The sequence below is a fragment of the Eptesicus fuscus genome, chromosome 15 (genome assembly GCF_027574615.1).
Source record: "Eptesicus fuscus isolate TK198812 chromosome 15, DD_ASM_mEF_20220401, whole genome shotgun sequence".
In the NCBI taxonomy this organism is placed as follows: Eukaryota; Metazoa; Chordata; class Mammalia; order Chiroptera; family Vespertilionidae; genus Eptesicus; species Eptesicus fuscus.
This window is the reverse complement of record NC_072487.1, coordinates 75,025,609-75,044,310: the sequence shown is the minus strand read 5'-3', so window position 1 is coordinate 75,044,310 and position 18,702 is coordinate 75,025,609. Positions and strand designations below refer to the sequence as shown.

The 18,702-nt window shown below is 55.0% G+C and overlaps 2 protein-coding genes across 2 annotated transcripts; both read left to right on the top strand.

Annotated features, from left to right (window-relative positions):
- The first annotated feature begins 714 nt into the window (after nucleotides 1-714).
- C15H9orf78 (chromosome 15 C9orf78 homolog) lies at nucleotides 715-7,534 on the top strand. Its single transcript, XM_008152524.3, has 9 exons — nucleotides 715-871; nucleotides 1,212-1,271; nucleotides 2,506-2,557; nucleotides 2,686-2,756; nucleotides 3,512-3,589; nucleotides 4,158-4,355; nucleotides 5,284-5,420; nucleotides 5,521-5,619; nucleotides 6,880-7,534. Exons 1-9 carry the CDS (start codon nucleotides 789-791, stop codon nucleotides 6,969-6,971), a joined length of 870 nt encoding a protein of 289 aa, XP_008150746.1. The 5' UTR covers nucleotides 715-788; the 3' UTR covers nucleotides 6,972-7,534.
- Nucleotides 7,535-8,444: 910 nt separating this feature from the next.
- On the top strand, nucleotides 8,445-16,371 carry TOR1A (torsin family 1 member A). Its single transcript, XM_054727526.1, has 5 exons — nucleotides 8,445-8,700; nucleotides 9,183-9,448; nucleotides 11,627-11,802; nucleotides 11,897-12,024; nucleotides 15,763-16,371. Exons 1-5 carry the CDS (start codon nucleotides 8,523-8,525, stop codon nucleotides 16,011-16,013), a joined length of 999 nt encoding a protein of 332 aa, XP_054583501.1. The 5' UTR covers nucleotides 8,445-8,522; the 3' UTR covers nucleotides 16,014-16,371.
- The last annotated feature ends 2,331 nt before the right edge of the window (nucleotides 16,372-18,702 follow it).

The following is an 18,702-nucleotide window of genomic DNA, read 5'->3' as shown; positions in this document are numbered from 1 at the left end:
AACATCAGTGGGTTCAAAGCATCAGACGTGCGTCTCCTCAGGAAGAAATGGCGGGGGGTCATTTTTAGCGGGGCAATCGGCGTGGGACTTTAATTCGCCACCACTAATAAGTGGTCATCTTTTGTCCCTAAAGGAAAAAATATGTCAGGGCCCAGACCCAGGGGAAATAAAAGTCGGCGCCCCGAGACGCCGCACGCATGCTTTCAACGCTGGGTCAGGCCCTGGCAGAATAAAAGAGATGGCGTCCCCTGTCCTGGAGAAGCAACGAGTCCCCTGGGAATCGATGTGGGCCGACCGGACCCCAGAGGACCCCCTGGGCGCCGGCCGGAGGAGGGGAGAGGGTGACGGTGGGCGGGGGTTCCCGGCCTCCGATCACCTGGCCGCGGCGTTGAGCGCATTTGGCAGGGCCAGGCCCCCGCCGGCCAGGAGCAGGGCCGGGGTCGCCCCAGCGCCGAGAGGCCCGGCCCCCTGCACCAGCGGACAGCAGCCAGAAACTCACCTGCCTTCGCAACCGCGCCACCGCAGCCTGTCAGTCAAACAGGCTGAGCTGTGCAGGGTCGCGGAGCCCGGCCGGCTTCGCCCCGCCTCCTCCCCCTCGGCTGGCCAATCGGGAGGTGGCTACGCTACCGATGGGGCGTGGTCATGTGGGCTGTGAGAGACGGGTGGAACCAGGAGGGCTCGGGGCGGGGCCCGGCGGGGCGGGCTCTCTGACGTCACTGCTGGGCACCGGAAGCGGGTCGGTCCTCGGCGCAGCGGGGCAGCCGGGGGACCGCGGGGCCGGCGCGACCATGCCGGTCACCGGGAAGACCTTCCGCCGGCGCCGGGCCGACTCGGAGTCGGAGGAAGATGAGCAGGGCTCAGAAGAGGTTCGGTGCGTTTGGAACGGGCTTTCCACTGGGCGGAAAACGAGAAGCTGGCTCGGGGTCTCACCATCGGCCCGGCGCCTTGTTGACAGCATTGGCAACCGTGAGCCGGTGGTGGTGTCCCCCTTTGCGGACAAAGAAATTGAGGGTTCTAGGGCTGAGGCCGCCATCCCCGAGGCCGCATAGTTGGAGGAGCTGTCCCCGGGATGGGCAGTGGATCGGAGTCCCGGTGGGTCCAGGCGCGGGTTCGCCTTCTGGACCCTGTGCCGGCAGCTCAGCAGCCGAAGCTGCTGTTTGACTCTGAGTTCCGCGGAGGGTCTCTCAACCTGCACATTGCCTTTTATTCAGATTAAAACTGGAGGAGACCCGAGAGGTGCAGAACTTGAGGAAGAGGCCCAACGGAGTGAGGTGGGTACCATGGGGGGCCCGGATGAGGAGGAGGAGGAGGTGGGGATGACTCACACACCCCCAGCGGGTCGCTGTCACAGAATATCTCCTCTGATATAGCCCCTTTGCTTTTATTTACTTATTTGTTTTCATTTATTTTTTATTTTTAAATTATTATTTTGTTGTTAATCCTCACCGAGGATATTTTTTCCGTTGATTTTTAGACAGGATGGAAGGGGAGAGACATAGAAAGAGAAACATTGATGTGAGAAAGACACATCCATTAGTTGCCTCCTGCACATGCCCTGACCTAGTCAGGGGATCGAGCCTGCCACCCGGGTACCTTGACTGGAATCGAACCTGGAACCCTTCAGTCTGCAGGCTGATGCTCAAACCACTGAGCCAAACCGGCTAGGGCTTCAGCCCCTTTTCTTGACACACTGTACACCTTCCACTGTATTCCCCAAAGGAGGCAGTGTTCGTTGAAACGTTTCATCAGGAGATGGCCTGGGCCATGTGGTCTTAAGGTTTGCTCCAGAGGTACAGAAACAAGTCACTATTGTTTTTATTGCGTCCAACTAATTGTGAAAGCACACTGATGGTTGAGAATTTGGAAAATTTAGAAAAGTATAATCAAGAAAATAACAGCACCCATAATTCCTCCATCCGGAGGTAACCAGTGTTAACATTTAATGTCCTTCCCGATGTGTATTCTTTCTCCCTTTTGTAAAGAATAGTGAGAACTTCTGTTCCGTGCTATTTTCAGTTCATTAGGACATTGTGGTGGTTCACTCACTTTGCAGATTATTTTTCAAAGCCCTTTGTAATGGCTACATAATACTCCACCACCAGTATGTACCACAATGTAACTTAATTCCGTTTGAGGACCTGGAGGTCGTTTTGTAAACTTCCATCAGATCAGGCTGCAGTAGTGTCTTCCTACACTTGTCCGCTTCGTGTTCCCTGAAGGCAAACCATCTTAGAAGGGAGGTTTCCGAGGCAAGGTGATGCCAGGTGGCTTTAGAGAAAGGTTTGCCACTTCACCGCCGGCCCCCCCCCCCCCCCCCAGCGTCTACGGTGCTTGTTGAGCCCTGTCTTAGTCTCACAGGCTTTCCCAGCCGGCTTTGGTGCCCACCCCTCAAATCCCACCCTGCCACTAATGTTGCAATCTACAAACTTCCTAAACTTTCTTTCTCACCTCTGAAATGTGCCATTCTTCCCGCCCTCCTTTTCAAAACTTTTTGGTTTTACTCAGTGCTGTGGCCCTGCTGGTGGGAGAGAAGGTACAAGAAGAGACCACTCTGGTGGTAAGTTGTGGGGTCCTCCCTGGGCCATGGGAAGATGCGGGTGCTCTTCAGTGGATGATGGTGTTTCCTTAGAAAATTCGCGGCCAGTTACGAAGCTGTTTCTCCTCCGCTGTCCTTGCTGTCTGCAGGACGACCCCTTTCAGATGAAGACCGGAGGCATGGTGGACATGAAGAAACTGAAGGAAAGGGGCAAGGACAAGTAAGTGCCGGACTGGCTGGTACGGAGGCCCCGGTGGCCCCGCGGGGTCCGTGTGCCCGGAGAGCCGGGCCTGCAGCAGTGGCTTTAGAGGGACATCTTCAAGTATCCTCTGTGCTTTGTGAACTACACATAGTTTAAAAACAGGAAAACAAAAGCTCTCTAAAAGTTAGCTTGGAGAGATGTGGGAATGGTCCGTTTTGTAAAGGTGCATTGTTTATTGTCTTTCAAACCCATGTGGAAGTTTCCTTTTTCTTTCTTTTTTTTTTTTTTTTAAATATACTTTATTGATTCTTTACAGAGAGGAAGAGAGAGGGAGAGAGAGTTAGAAACATCAGTGAGAGAGAAACATCCATCAGCTGCCTCCTGCACACTCCCCACTGGGGATGTGCCCGCAACCAAGGTACATGCCCTTGACCAGAATCGAACCCGGGACCCTTCAGTCTGCAGGCCGACGCTCTATCCGCTGAGCCACACCGGTCAGGGCTCCTTTTTCTTTTTAAAGAAAACGTAAAACCACAATTATAAAAATAATGCATTCAAACAATACAAAAGCAAAGAATAAAAAGTATCTGCCAATTCCCCAGAGGCCAGCAGTTTGCTTGCTTATATTTATTTTATTTACATCTTGTATATTTCCCCCACTAGGAAGAGGACCTGACGCTGTTTTGTTGTGTGCTTGTGTTGTCGGTGGCACGTAAAACTCGGCCTCCGTGAGCGTGACTCCAGGGCCCTGCTTCCCTCCTCTCTCCTTTCAGGATCAGCGAAGAGGAAGACCTACACCTGGGGACATCGTTCTCCGCAGAAACCAACCGGAGGGACGAGGACGCCGACATGTAGGTGTCAGCCTGGCTGTGAGCGATCGCGGGTGGGCGCCAGCCAGACACAGCCCGAGCTAGTTAGTCACAGATGACATTTCTAGAGTCAACCAAAGACATCAGTGCTGGTCCCTCTTGGCCCACCTCCCAGGCTCGGAGAACTTTGAAAAAGTCTGAAAAATTCTTTAAAAGTGGCTCTTGAGATTATAGATCCCTTGACTAATAACATTTCCCCAAAACATTGCAGGGATAAACACTAGACACCTATTTTTTATTTTGGCCAATAAGACTGTTGAACAAACAACTCCCATCTCCCATCATCCTTCTGTCTTTAAAGAGCCTTACATAGAAATAACACCAATAGATTGGTGGCACTTAATCGCATAATATAAGTTGGTGCTTTAAGTGATAAATTTTAACTTGAAGCAAAAATTCACGTTACTTTTATTTTTCTCACCTCTCCATGGACTGATGAAAACTTCCTCACGGGCCGTCACTGCTCTGTGGGTCCGTGTTTGGGCCACTCATTTCCAAGGTGCCTGTTGTGAGCTTCCTGCCCCGCCCTGAGACCTGGTTCTGGTTTCAGGATGAAGTATATTGAGACAGAGCTGAAGAAGAGGAAAGGGATCGTGGAACACGAAGAACAGAAAGTGAAGCCCAAGAACGCAGAGGACTGTCTCTACGAACTTCCAGAAAACATCCGCGTCTCCTCAGCAAAGAAGACCGAGGAGATGCTTTCCAACCAGATGCTGAGCGGCATCCCCGAGGTGGACCTCGGCATCGAGTACGTTCAGACCCTCGCCTCGCCTCTCTCCTGCCCGAGGCTGCAGGAGGACCGCTCCGCTCTCCAGTTAGGAGTTAGGGGGACTATTGCTCACCGGTCTCCTTGGAAACCCACCAAACTATGTTCCCTCTGGTGGGCTGGGGTGGTTGTCTCCAGGAGTTCTGGGCAGAGTAAAGACACCTAAGGACCCTGACTGCTGAAAGCCAAAGTGTGTTTTGATTTTGCCTTTGTTCACAGCTCTTCAGCTGTTCTAGTCAGGCCCTGTGTTCTTCGCTGGTTGTTCCTAATATGTTTTTATTCATTTCAGAAAGGATTGGGAGAGGGAGAGAGAGAGAGAAACATTAATGATGAGAAAGAATCATCGATCAGCTGCCTCCTGCACACCCCGTACTGGGCATCTAGCCCACAACTCGGGCATGTGCCCTGACGGGGACTTGAACTGTGACCTCTTGGTTCATGGGTCACCGCTCAACACTGAGTCACACTGCCGGGCTATTGTTCTGTTTTATTGGAGTAGGAGCATTGTTAAAGGCTTAGCCACCCCACGGTCCTCCTCTGGTTTTTACTACAGAACATCTGCTCTGAAAGGGGCCTGCCATGGAGGACATACAGTGGTCAGAATCCTCTGCGGCTGAGGAGAAGGCTGGGAGACCTCCGGGTTCTCACCTCTGTCCTGGCTTTCCAGCTCTGAGCCTCAGGCAGTTCTCTGCGCCTCTGGGAGGCGCAGTTTCTCTTGATCAGAGGAGAAGTCCCGCGTGTCCGTGCTGTGGGAGTGCCTGGGTGTGGCTGCAGGGGAGCTGGTAAACTGCAGAGCTGGGCCCGGAACGAGGACTTCCTTCTGCAGGGGTGGGCCGCCAGCCGCACCAGGCACCCCGAGGACCAGAGGGGCGGCAGTCTGATGCGCGGCATGGCTCCTTTCTCCCCTTAGTGCCAAAATAAAAAACATCATCTCCACCGAGGATGCCAAGGCCCGCCTGCTGGCAGAGCAGCAGAACAAGAAGAAAGACAGCGAGACGTCCTTTGTGCCCACCAACATGGCGGTGAATTACGTGCAGCACAACCGCTGTAAGCCTCTGGGCAGGCAGCCCCTCCCTCCCCTGCCCCGTTGGTTTGAGGTCCCTGGGTCCCGTGTCTTGTCTGACATGTCCCCTGTTCTCTGGTCCAGTTTATCACGAGGAGCTCAACGCCCCCATTCGGAGGAACAAAGAGGAGCCCAAAGCCCGTCCCTTGCGAGTGGGCGACACCGAGAAGCCCGAGCCTGACCGTGAGTACAGCGTGGCCCGAGGCGGCCTGGGGGGCCACATCACTCGGGGCCCGGGAGGCAGCGGGGCTCGGGCTGCGGGGCTGGGGCATCTGAGTCTTAGCCCGTGTTCTGGACCACGGCCTTGTCCCTTCCCCTTTGCAAGCCTCAGTTTTCTCGTCTACAAAATGGGAATGGGAATAAAACCTACCACCCAGGGCTGCTCTGAGGATTCATGGGCTGTCAAATACAGAGACTCAAAAACTAGAAAATTTCAATAAACAAAAATAAATGAAAAGTTATCCATAGTTTCACCACCCAGAGACAACCACTGTTAACATTTTTGTGTACAATCTTTCAGAGTTTTTAAAATATTCACATATAGGAAACATTGCATGTACCTAGAAGGATCTCAGAGCATTTTACTCAGTGGTCCGCCCTGCATGTCTCTCCATGTCAGTAAACACCTTTTCTTTTTCAAAGGCTGTATCATGTGCCATCGGAGAGACATGTCATCTCACCACTTCCCTCTGCTTGGCCACTTAGCTTGTTTCCCGTTTTCCCTCTTTAAACGCTGCTTTGATGCTCATTCTTGACCATCATGCCTTTAGGCTGCCTTTAGAGAAGTCCCCAAAGGATCCTCCAGAGGCGGATGCTCATGTCCTCCCCCAGCAGCCGGCAGTGACCCTTCCCACACGCTTGCCTGCACCTGGTGGAGTCACCCTCTCATCAGCAATGGGATGATTCTAAGGAAATGCGAAATTTGCTGAGGCTTCTGAAAAGCCTCTCATTCTTTCTTACTCGGGAAACTATTTTCTTAACGTCTTGGTTTTGTAGTCTTGGATTCCCAAAGAGCTTTGTGTTAGACACATGGTAAGCGAGGATTTTGGAGTCACCAGACTTGGATGCAACTCTCAGCCTACCTTATCTGAGCAAGTCACCTAACCTCTCTGAGCAAAGATGGTAAAGTGCCCCTGGTAGGCTTGCTGAGGGTAAAAGGAAGCCATGGCTAAAGGACTTAGCTCCATGTCTGGTAGAGTCAGACTCCATGAAGTGTGGCTGCTACTGTTCACTTAGTGGAATGCTGAGGTCAGCAGAGTGTGGCTGGCACCAGCTCCGTATGTCTGTTTTCAGTCACTCAATAACAAGTGTTTGCTGAGGCCCTACTATGTTTCTGCTCACCAGGGTAGCACTGAGGCTCCTGTGGAGACTCCTTGCCCACGGGGAAGTCGCCTGTCAGTGACTTCCTGCGTGGCAAGCAGCTTTTTCTCTCTTCCTTCACAGGGTCCCCCCCAAACCGCAAGCGCCCTGCTAATGAGAAGGCCACTGATGACTATCATTATGAGAAGTTCAAGAAGATGAACAGACGGTATTGAGGGCGGCCAGACGGGAGAAGTGCAGAATGGCATGTAAACAGCACTGCCCTCGCCCCGTGATAAAGCCTTCCTGGACAGAACCCCGATCCTTGGCCAGCAGACAGTTCCAGAAACAGACTCTACTAGTCTGGCTGCTTACCTGCTGGATTTTTCAGGCTCTAAATTTGTTTCCTTTTGAAACAAAACAATATGTGGTTTTCTTATTTGGGGGCAGACTATTCCTGTGAGCGTTATTAAATCTTGTTTGTAAATAATGTTGACTTTTTCTTAATATTTTTCCTGGCTCAGGAGAAAAGAGCTGTGTGTTCAGGGTGAGATAATACCCTTTAAATTGTGCTTTTATTATATGTGTGATCATGTCTTCTACTGCCAGTGATCTGGAGTGGGGTTCAGAAATGCAGCCTTCCCAGTTTCCAGTGGACAGTAGAAAACTCTAGAATGGGATCAAGGGGACACTGGTATTCTCTGACTTTTACAAAGTTACCTATTTCTTTTCATTAAGAAGGAAAAATTACCTGTCTCTATCACTTCCGCACTTCGGTATTAAATATGAGATGAATCTAGCCTTCTTGTTCATTTTGCGTCTCCTCACACCGATACTAGGCAATGTGTTCAGAGCCTGGGGGGTGGGCAGCTCAAAAGAACTGCTCATTTAGCTCAAGAGACAGACAGGCTCCAACCTGTTAGCTGTCAAGTTGAGTGCCACTTGTGCTGTCATTTTTCCTGAAGCATTTGAACAGCTTGGAATGAGGAAATAACAGGTCGGGCTGATTGAGAGCATGTATTGTGCAAGGTGAAGGTGAATGCAGGAATCGTGTGTCTAACCTGGGACATAGGTAACCCTCCAAACTGTGAATGAATGAGCGTGAGCAACTTTATAGTGGAGGAACTGACAGCCGGAACCTCAGCCAGGCGATAAAGGGCCACATCAGTCGTCACAAATCCTGCCGATAGCCTGTACCCTTGACATAATGTTACAAAAGTAGCACTTTTCCTCTGTAAAGGACATTCATTCCAAAACCCATAACCCCAGCCTAAACATGGGACAAATTCCAATAGTGGGGCGTCCTACAAAAGATTTGACCAGTGCTCCCCCAAACTGCCAAGGTCATCAAAACCAAGGAAAATCCGAGAAACACCCCCAGTCGAGAGGAGACTCAGTGTAATGTGGTACCTTGGATGGGATCCTGGATCAGAAATGGGACAACAGGTAAAAACTAAGGAAGTATCTGAACAAACCTGAGTATCGATATAGGTTCCTATGTAAATAAAGATGTTAGTAACAGGGGAAACTGTCCCAGCCTGGGGAGGCACACGTGCCCTCAATTTTTCCGTAAAACTTGAAAATAAATAGAAAGTGGCCCCCACCAGCTTCCGGCGCCCACCTCCCGGAAGCAGGAAAGGGCGGTGCCCCTCACAAAGATGGCGTCGCCGGCGTCGCGGAGAGGCCCGCCCCAGGCAAAGATGGCGGCGGCGAGGGGGAGGAGCCGGAAGCGCGGTCCGGCGGGTCCGCGGAAGCTCGAGGACGCGCCGGGCGGCGGGGGTCCGGGCATGAAGCTGGGCCGGGCCGCCCTGGGCCTGCTGCTGCTGGCGCCGCTGGTGCGCGCGGTGGAGCCCATCAGCCTGGGGCTGGCCCTGGCCGGCGTGCTCACCAGCTACATCTCCTACCCGCGCCTCTACTGCCTCTTCGCCGAGTGCTGCAGCCAGAAGCGGAGCCTCGGCCGGGAAGGTGGGCGGCCGGGGGCCGGGGCCGGGGCGGGGGCCGGGCCTGGCGGGGGCGGGGCGCCCCGGCGAGCTGAGGCCGGCGGGGCCGGGACCGGAACCCGGAGCCCCAGCGGCCGGGGGTGCGGGTGGGGCCTGGCGCTGGGCCACCGCCGGAGGCGGCCCGGACTTTGGTCGGACTCGGGAGGCGAGCTGCAGGTTGGGGTGCTTCCCGCAGAAACGGGGGGCGGGGGCCGTGTGGACGGCTGTCAGCTTACCCCCGAGAGAGGTGCGCCTTCGCGGCCGGAGACGGGAAGGATGGCGGGCTCTCCCGGCGCGGGCCCCGGGGGCCAAACCGCGGCCCTGGGCCTGCGCGTCGTGGGGCGGGAGGAGCAGGGCTGGGGGCGGGTGCCCGCCGGCGGCGGGGGGCGCGGAGCCGCGGACTTTCAGGGCCACATTGTGGGGCGTCCTACAAAAGATTTGACCCCCCGACGGGCTCTGCTCCCCCAGTGCTGCAGAAGGACCTGGACCGCAAGCTCTTCGGGCAGCATCTTGCCAAGAAAGTCATCCTAAACGCCCTGACCGGCTTCATAAGCAACCCGAAGCCCAAGAAGCCGCTCACGCTCTCCCTGCACGGGTGGACCGGCACCGGCAAGAACTTCGCCAGCAAGATCATCGCGGAGAACATTTACGAGGGCGGCCTGAACAGCCACTTCGTGCACCTGTTCGTGGCCACGCTGCACTTCCCGCACGCCTCCAACCTCACCCTGTACAAGGCAAGCGCGGGAGCTGGGAATCCTTCCCGGGGGGCGCTGCGTGTGGGGTTTCTCGGGTGTGGGAGGGGATTTGGGAATTGCTTGTTAAAACGAGTGAGCCCTGAAATGGCCACGTGTGGCAGCCACAGAGGGTTTCAGATGCACCGAGCAGTTGCGCTATCAAACCTTGTGGTTTCCAAAGTGAGGCCCAGTGTGATGCTCGTTTTAGTAAGTGGGACCGGGGGATTTTAGAAATGGACACGGCCAGACCCGACTTAAAGATCATCATCAGATCTCACTCATTTTGTAGAAGAGGAAACCCTTCTAGAGAGGCCGGAGTTTGCCTCACTGCAGTGTGGCAAACTGCTTTTGTTTCCTGCCACTGGTCACGGGCCTGGGCTTTGAGTCCTGACTCTCCCACTACCAGCTGTGTGACCTTGGGAAGGTTGCCCGACCTCTCGGAGACTCAGTTCTTCATCTGTGAAATGGGGGCGATGAGAATTCAGTGAGCTCTGCCTGTCACGTGTGTGTCCTGGTCCCTGGCACATGAGTGTTCAAATAAGCGTTCACTATCACCTTTCTTAATCTGTGTAACAAACCTGCAAGGTGGCAAGATACAGCCATTTAGGCCTCACCCTTGAAAAACACATTTTCCCCCTTATGCTTGGGTGACCAGCTGTCCAGGGTTCCTAGGATGTGGGATTTTCAGTGCCGAACCTGGGAAAGTTCCAGACAAATTGAGACAAGTTGGTCATCCTAGTTAGCATTCAGGCTCCGCTACTTTTAATAGCTGTGTGATTTTGGGCAAGTTACTTAACCTCTCTGTGCCTTAATTTCCTCAGCTGTAAAATAGGGAATGCAGTAGTGTTCTATTGTGCACACATTTGATTGGTTTGGGGAGCTCACAATAAAACGGATGGGAACAGTGCTCAGAGAGTGGCGGGCCTGTAGTGAGGGCTCAGTGCGTGTTCTCTGTTATTGCCTACAGTCGCGGAGGCAGAGTGGGAGAACTAGCAGATCTGAGCGAGTCCTTGTTTAAACAGTGACTTGTTTTGGGGCCAAGCGCTCTCCTGAGGTTCCTCGGTGAATAGAGACTAGTCCTCCTGTAGAGCAGAATTCCTCCTTAGGTTAGATACGTACAATGGAACATTGTAACCGGGTCCCCTGGTCGGGTAGCCAAGCAAACACCAAAGTCATAAGAAGTCAAGACCTCCTGAAAACAGCTAATTTCTCCTCTTCACCTTGTGTGGGGAATTCAGAAAAGCACCATAGCTCAAATTTCTGATTAAAAAGGTCTTGTCTCCTTAACTTAATTGCTTAGTTTTCTTTTTATTTTTTAAAATATATTTTATTGATTTTTTTTTTACTGAGAGGAAGGGAGAGGGATAGAGAGTTAGAAACATCGATCAGCTGCCTCCCGCACACCCCCTACTGGGGATGTGCCCGAAACCAAGGTACATGCCCTTGACCAGAATTGAACCTGGGACCCTTCAGTCCACAGGCCAACGCTCTATCCACTGAGCCAAACCAGCTAGGGCAATTGCTTAGTTTTCTAAGAAGGACCTGAATATGTTCTTAGGGAATGTTTCTGCTTAAGCACAGCCCCGGGCATTGTTCCAGAAACTCAGGAGTTAGCTGGCCACACTCATGCCAAGGCGCGTGCTCTGGAGTCCAGGTGCCTCACTTAAAGGAGCCTGCACGCCTTACTTTCCCATCGGGAGGCTGGAGCGCCTTCCCAAGGCTGTGCTAAGGACTGGATGGCAGAATGGGTCTCTCGTTCTCTCCCTTCTTTCTAGAAGGCTGGTGTGCACAGGAAGTGTGTTAACATGGCCAGCAATTGAGTGCCACAGCATTGGGGTGACATCAGCACAGGAATTATAATCCAAGTGTGGGGCTTTGGAATCAGGCAGGGTGGGGTTCAGATCCCAGTAATTTTATAATCTTGGGCAGGTTGATTAAGCTCTGTGCCTCTGTTTCCTCATCTGTAAAATGGGTGTGGTAACACCCACTCGGTGGGGTAGTGGAGAGGAACAAAAGCGCTGGTGTGTGTAAAGTTCTTAGCACGGAGCCGAGGCTGCAGTGAGCGCTCCGTCAGTGCAGCCTTTCGGAGCAGCTGAGGTGTTACCGGTGCCCAGGTGCCGTGCTGGGTGTTGGAGCTGCGCTTGCTGAGAACTTGGTGTTGCTTCCCCTGCGATTCAGGATCAGTTACAGCTGTGGATCCGCGGCAACGTGAGTGCCTGCCCGAGGTCCATCTTCATATTCGATGAAATGGATAAGATGCACGCCGGCCTCATAGATGCCATCAAGCCTTTCCTGGACTATTATGACCACGTGGATGGGGTCTCCTATCAGAAAGCCATCTTCATCTTCCTCAGGTACGTTCCGGGCTGGGACACGACGGAAGCGCTCGGAGCGCGAGCCTGTGGGCTTCAGGGAACGCCCAGCTCATTCCCTGCACCTGCTTTGCAGCAACGCCGGAGCGGAAAGGATCACCGACGTGGCTCTAGATTTCTGGAGAAGCGGGAGGCAGAGGGAGGAAATCAAGCTCGGAGACATGGAGCCCGCCTTGTCCGTGTCGGCCTTCAATAACAAGAACAGTGAGTTCCTGAGCCCGCGCCCCAAGTTTAAATCCCGCATGCCCTCCCCTGCGCCGGTTAGCGCCGCTCTGAGCCTCTGCAGGCCTCTCGGAGCGGAATCTGGGAAAGGGGGAAATGGTTCATCGGGGAGCTCTTGAAATGAGTTCCTGTTTTCCTCGGCGCAGTTGTTCCCTTTGTCGCAGAAGAGCAAGTGGTTGAGCAAGGACGGCTGCGTGGGCGCCTCCGAAGGAGGGGATGGCCCGTTGGGGCTGTTTCTCTCTCGGGGTGGCCCTAGAGCTCAGGTTCTGTGCCTGAGGCTCACAGCCAGGGCAGGGCCCTCGTTCTGTCCTGGGCACTGCGGAACCCTCTACCTGCATCTTTAATCCTCACAGTCACCCAGGGGGAGAAGCTATTCACTGCCGTCCCCATTTTACAGACGAGGAAACTGAGGCACAGAATGCCTAGCAGCTTGCCCACATCCACAGCCTGTTACGTGACCCTGGTTCCAGAGCCCGAGCTTTCACTACCCAGCTCGCTGCTCTTCCAGGGAAGCTCACACCGTAGACCTTGAGCCCTTGGAGGTGGAGAGCCGCCGTGACGGAGCCTGGCCTGGTGGTCAAGCCTGTGAGCCGCGCAGGTGACCTGACATTCCAGTCTCTGCTCTGCTCGGGTTTGTTCCTGAGATGACAGAGCAGCAGGTTTCCCTCAAAACAGACTTCCCAGAAATCCACCCTCTGTAGAGTGGGATATTTTACGTCCGTTTGTGCAACTGGAACGTCACTGATGAGAGCCAGTCTCCTGTAACAGTTCACTAGTTTCTTGGCGTGCCAAAGGGTGGACATGTGCAGTGGGAACTTCGCCTAAATTCTGCAGCAGGTGCGGCCAGGTGCCTAGAACCCACGTTGTAGGAGGTTACGAAGGGGATGCCAGGGCACGAGCTGAGCTTTGGAATCGGGCAGACCTGGCCCAGCTGATGGCCTTGGGCAGGTGGCTGAACTCTCACTCATTCATCTGACAAATATTTATTGTGCAACGACCAGGAGTCAGGCACTGGGCTAAGGACGGCACACAGCAGTGAACAGAAACACAGCAGTCCTTTCTCTCAGGGAATTTAGATCCTAATGATAAGGAAATGTGTCGGATGATGGGCTATGTCTGTATCTAATAGAGGTAGAAATGTATCTCCCTCTACCCTCCCCACAAGAGGTAGAAAGCAATTAAGAAAAGGTTTGGGTGCTGGGATGAGGGTGGGCTGTGGTTTTAGACAGAGAGGTCAGAGAAGGCTCTCTGAGTTTGGCACTGGGCTGACCCGAGGAGTGCGGGGCGGGCCCTGTGGACACCGGAGGGGACGGCACGTACAGGAGCCCCGAGGTGGGAGTGCGCCTGGTCCCTGGAGCTGGCCCCGGATGAGCAGAGGAGAACAGTTAGATTAGAGGGAGGCGGCCGGGGTGCAGAGCTCAGACCGCCGGGGAGCCATGGTGAGGCCTTGGGTTTCACTCCATGTAGAGCGGGAGCCCCTGCAGGCTTTCTAGCAGACAGTGACATGGTCTGACTTAGTCTTAACAGGACTGCGCTGGCTGCTGGCTGGAGAACAGGTGGCAGGGGTAGGGGGACCACCCAGAAGCCGCTGCAGCCCGGGGAGAAATGCTGGGGGCCTGGAGCAGCGGGGTGGCAGTGGGGATGGGGACATTGTCGGATTAGGGTGCATTTTGAAGGTAGAAACAATAAGATTTCCTAAAGGATTGTGTGTAGGAATGAGAGACAAATCTAGGGTCTGCTTTAGCACTCCGAGGGGTGGCACTGCCACGTAGGGGCACAGACTGCGGAGCCGCAGGTTTGTGGGGAAGGTGGGAGGTGAAGACGGACGTGTTCAGTGAGTGGTGACATGGTGGCGTCCGGCAGAGATGAGCTGACGGCTGGTTGTTCCGGGCAATTCCGGAGGCGACAGGCTGAGGATACAAATTGGGGAGGTGGGTGGTTTCTGAAGCCACGAGACTGAGGTCACCCACACACTCTTCCTGGCCTTGGTGTGGGGGTCCCTTGTTCAGGCTCTGCCTGAGGCACCTCCTCCGCCAGGCCCTGCCTGACCACGTGGCTGACTCCCCTGCTGCGTGGCGCTCGGAAGAGCCTGTGTCCTGGCTTGCTGGGGCTCGCGCTGGTGAACCGAGCGAGGGATGAGGGCAGCACCCTCGTCTGCCTGGCCCTGGGCTTTATTCCCCGGCCCGGCGTGCCGGGCTCAGGGGGCCCTTCCGGAGGAGCTGTCCCGTTGCTGCCTGGGGTCGGTTTCGCTTTTTCCCACGGCCTCAGACTCCGCTCCATCCTGGCACAGCTCCAAACCCCGGACCTTCCTACGTGAGAAGGCCACGCGGTACATTCCGAACAAGTTCTTCCAGCCCAGCCGGAGCTGGTTAGTTAATGAGCTGGTTTTGGGGAAGCACCTGAGGGCCAGGGCTGGTTTCCAGGGGAGCCAACCCGTGCGGAGAGGAGGGGAGAGGAGGTTGGCTCGGTGGTGCCTGGGTAATGGACCCCACATAAAAACGACAAAGGACGGGGTCCCGGGAGCTTCCGGGTCGGGGCGCACTCGGAGCGGGCCTGGCAGCTGTGTCCTGGCCCCAGGCCTCGCCCTCCGAGTCTCCTCGTTACAGTTGCCGTTCAGAGTGGTTCTGCATTGGTGTCGGGTGTACATGGCGGTTAGACAGTCACACGCTTGACAAAGGGCTCCCCTGGCATTTGCAGTGCCCACCGGACGCCGTGCTCAGTTACATTACTGACTGTGGCTGAGTCTCCACCGGGCTCTTCCCGAGTCCCATCATTTCCTAACAAACTGGTAACCTAGTAAGATGCTCCTCCAGGTCCGAGCTGCTCTAGCAAACCCATTGAGCCCACGGAGGGGGTCACGGGAACCTCTCTGCTGGTCGGTCAGAGCGCAGGTGACACCTGAACTTGCAGTTGGCAGAAGTGGGGTGCTGAGCCCTCACCATGGGCCTGATGCCATCTCCGGGCAGATGGTGTCAGAATGGACTTGAATTGTAGGACACCAGCTGGTGTGGGCGGATCGCCTCACGTGGGAGTTGGGGTCAGGCTCGGAGAGGGTGAAGGCCCGGGAGGAGAGCAGAGCCGGGGGGCGGGGAGGGGGAGAGGGGGAGACGCTGGAGATGCTGGTGAGCTCCAGTGGGCGATGCGTAGTCCTGGATGGAGTGTGTGCTGGGTCAGGAGGCCCGGGCCGCCCGGAGGTGGGGGTGGGTGGGCGGTGACTGGGTGGGTGCAGAGCCTCCTGCAGCCTGGGGGCTTCCCACATTCTTACTCGAGGGGCCTGGTTTTTGGTCCCCCAAACGCTCTGTTCGGACATGCCGGCAGCGGCAGTGGGTTTCTCCCCTGTTGCTCGTCCAGCGGCTCATCCAGTGAGTGGCGTTTTCAGAATAACGGTGTCTGGTCGCTCGCCAGGACTCCTGGCCTTCCCTCTTCCCTCTGCCTCTGCCGGGCCAGGCACCCAGGGTGGTGGGCCTCCGACCCGCCTCAGATCTTGTCACACCTTGAGGTCTCCCGGAGCCCAGTGTCGCAGAAGTGTCCCTCCCCCTTCCCTCCCCCTGTGGCTTTCACAGAAGCATCACAGCTGGCAGGTCACAGCTCCTGCCTCACTAGATCGGTGCTCCCTGAGGGCAGGTGCGGGCCCACTGCAGCCTGGCACCGTCAGCAGGGAGACGGGCTGGGGGGGCGGGGGGCGGAGGGCGGAGGATGAACCGCACCCTCTCTCCCCAGGTGGCTTCTGGCACAGCAGTTTAATTGACCGGAATCTCATTGACTACTTCGTCCCCTTCCTCCCCCTGGAGTATAAACACCTGAAAATGTGCATCCGCGTGGAAATGCAGGCCCGAGGCTATGACGTGGATGAGGACATCGTAACCAGAGTGGCCGACGAGATGACCTTTTTCCCCAAAGAGGAGAGGGTTTTCTCTGACAAAGGCTGCAAAACTGTGTTCACCAAGTTGGATTATTACTACGATGACTGACGGCCCAGGAGTCGTTGCCACGCTGAGGAACTCGGTGCTGGAACCTTCCCACACACCTCCCAGCCCGCCGGGCAGGAGTGCAGTGAGCTTCTCCTGGGGGACGGGACGGCCTTCCCGGCGCTGTGTGCACCCAGCGGACCTGCGGGCGTCTCCTCACTGCCGGTGGCCTTGGAGCAGCCGGAGCCTTAAGAAGGAAGCCGCCGCTCCCAGTCCACTCAGATCAGGGCTCATGATTTTTTAAAAATCATGTTTTAATGTCAAATGTTTCTGTTTCAAGGAAGGACGAAAACGTTTTACTGAAAATGGGGTAATTTTATTTAAAATGGTTTTTAACATTCTGAGAAGCTTTTCAGACTCAGTGTTGGCTCTGAGTGGTTTTTCAGGTTCCCGTCACCTCGATGTGATTATCTCGACTGCAAAAAGCCCAAGTCCTGTGCCGGGTGGGGACAGGCTGAGCAGGGGCCAGCTCTGTCCCGGGCACCCATGGCGAGGGGCAGGGCAGTCTTTAGGTAAAAGGACGCGGATGGAAGAGGGCACAGGCATGTCACAGAGAAGCTTCATCTCAGTAGCACTGTGAACACTTGTGAGAGAATTTCCCAGAGCCCGCGGTGTGGCTCTGGTTGAGCTTCCACCCGGGAGCCGAGAGGTCACTGGCTGGACTCCCTCTCAGGGCACATGCTCAGGTTGCAGGCTCAGTTCCCACTGGGGGGCGTACAGGAGGCAGCCGTTCGATGATGTTTCTCTATCCCTTTCCCTTCCTCTCTAAAAATCAATAAAAACACATTTAAAACAGAAAGTGTCCCAGAAAGGAAAGTACTTCCAGCTCGTCACTTGCCAGCCAGTGAGCTGCCGAGGAAGGTCTCTGCCTCCCATTCCCCAGGGAACCGGTGCTCCGGCAGCTCTGCCATGTTTTTTAAAGCCGTCATTACTACTGCTTCCTGTGTTTGCTTAGATTCCCAGTGTCTCACAGGAAAGCTTAGCTGCCCCCTTCCTTGAGGATGCTGAGAACAGTGCTTTTATTTTTAATATAGTTTTTTAAACTTTTTGATTATTTTTGGAGGAAGGGAGAGAGAGAGAGAGAAATATTGATAGGCTGCTTCCTGCACACCCCCGACTGGGGCTGGAGCCCGAAACCTGGGCATGTGTCCTTGCCCCAATCAATCATGTGACCTCTTGGAGAACAGTGTTTCCATTAATGCCAGGAGCTATCCTATCTAATAAAGAGGGAATATGCTAATTGACCATCACACCCTCACAAAGATGGTGGCACCCACAGCCAATAAGGAGGGAATATGCTAATTGCCACACCCTCAAAGATAGCGGCGCCCACAGCCACAAGATGGCAGCGCCCAGTCCCCTCGGCCCTGCCGGGGCACCTGCCTCCCCAGTCCCCTCAGCCCCCCAGCCGCTCAGGGCTGGCCCAAGGCGCAGGTAAGCCTTGAATGGTGGCTGCCCAGTGGCCCAGGGCCAGTCAAGGCTTGCGCTGCGGACAGTGGCAGCAGCAGAGGTGTGATGGGGGCATCACCTTCCCCTGATCGCTGGGTCGCCTCCCGCCCCTGAGGGCTTCCGGACAGTGAGAGGAGGCAGGCCGGGCTGAGGGACACCTCCCCAGCTCATGCACTGGGCCTCTAGTTTTACAATAAAACTCATTTCTGGACAGTTTTAAAGGAGAAAACCCCTCCCCTGTAGGCCTTGTGTGCTTAAGCTATGAATGAAGACCTGGCAGGAACAGTCCAGGCCGGAATCACATGAACTCTAACGCAGAGACCAAGGACCCTAGGACAACCCAGCCACTCACCCAGCTGCATGGGGTATTGCAGACCATGGTGGGGCTCATGGAGCTCCTGACACCGGCCGTGGAGGCCAAGTCCAGACGCCAGGTGGGAGTATGGAGTGCTGCTGACTAACAGACCTTGTTACACAATCCACTCATGTGCCTACGAACAGGTGGGGCTCCTGGGGGGTGAGACCTGAGCAGTGTTCACGGGGACAGGGTTCAGCAGGCACAGACAGGTTGGCAGCCTGGCTGTGGGCTGACGCAGGACCCTTTGCCACCCTGGCCCCGAGGACGGCTCTACATGTTGGAAAGTTCTTGATGTTGAGCCGAGTCTGGCCTGTTGCCGTGTCGCCAGGAGTCACAGATTGGGGCTAATCATTCATTTCAAGATGGCAGCACCTGGGGGTCCCCAATTACAGAACACAGGTCCCCTGACTCCATTTGGAGTTGTCTTTGTAGATGAGGCAGTCTGGGTGGGAGCCCAACCAGGGATGTCCGTCTCCTGGGACTTGAGCACCTCCAACTGAGGAAGTGAGGGGTGTGGGGCGATGATGGAAAGAGGGTTTGAACTTTCTAGAAAGTCAGCTGGCTCTCCTCGGTCCTGGGGAAAGGGCTGGTGGTCACCATTCACTGACAGGTAAGTGATTAAACTGCGCTCTGGGTTACAACTGGGATTTCACTTCCAGTTCTGGGCCGAAGACCTGGCAGTTAGGTTTCCTGGTCTGACGTTGGCCTTGCTCAGGTCCAGAATGTCAGCTGAGCCTTGGCCGGTTTGGCTCAGTGGATAGCGCATTGGCCTGTGGACTGAAGGGTCCCAGGTTCGATTCCAGTCAAGGGCATGTACCTTGGTTGCAAGCTCAGAGGCAACCAATTGATGTGTGTCTCTCACATCGATGTTTCTGTCTCTAAAAA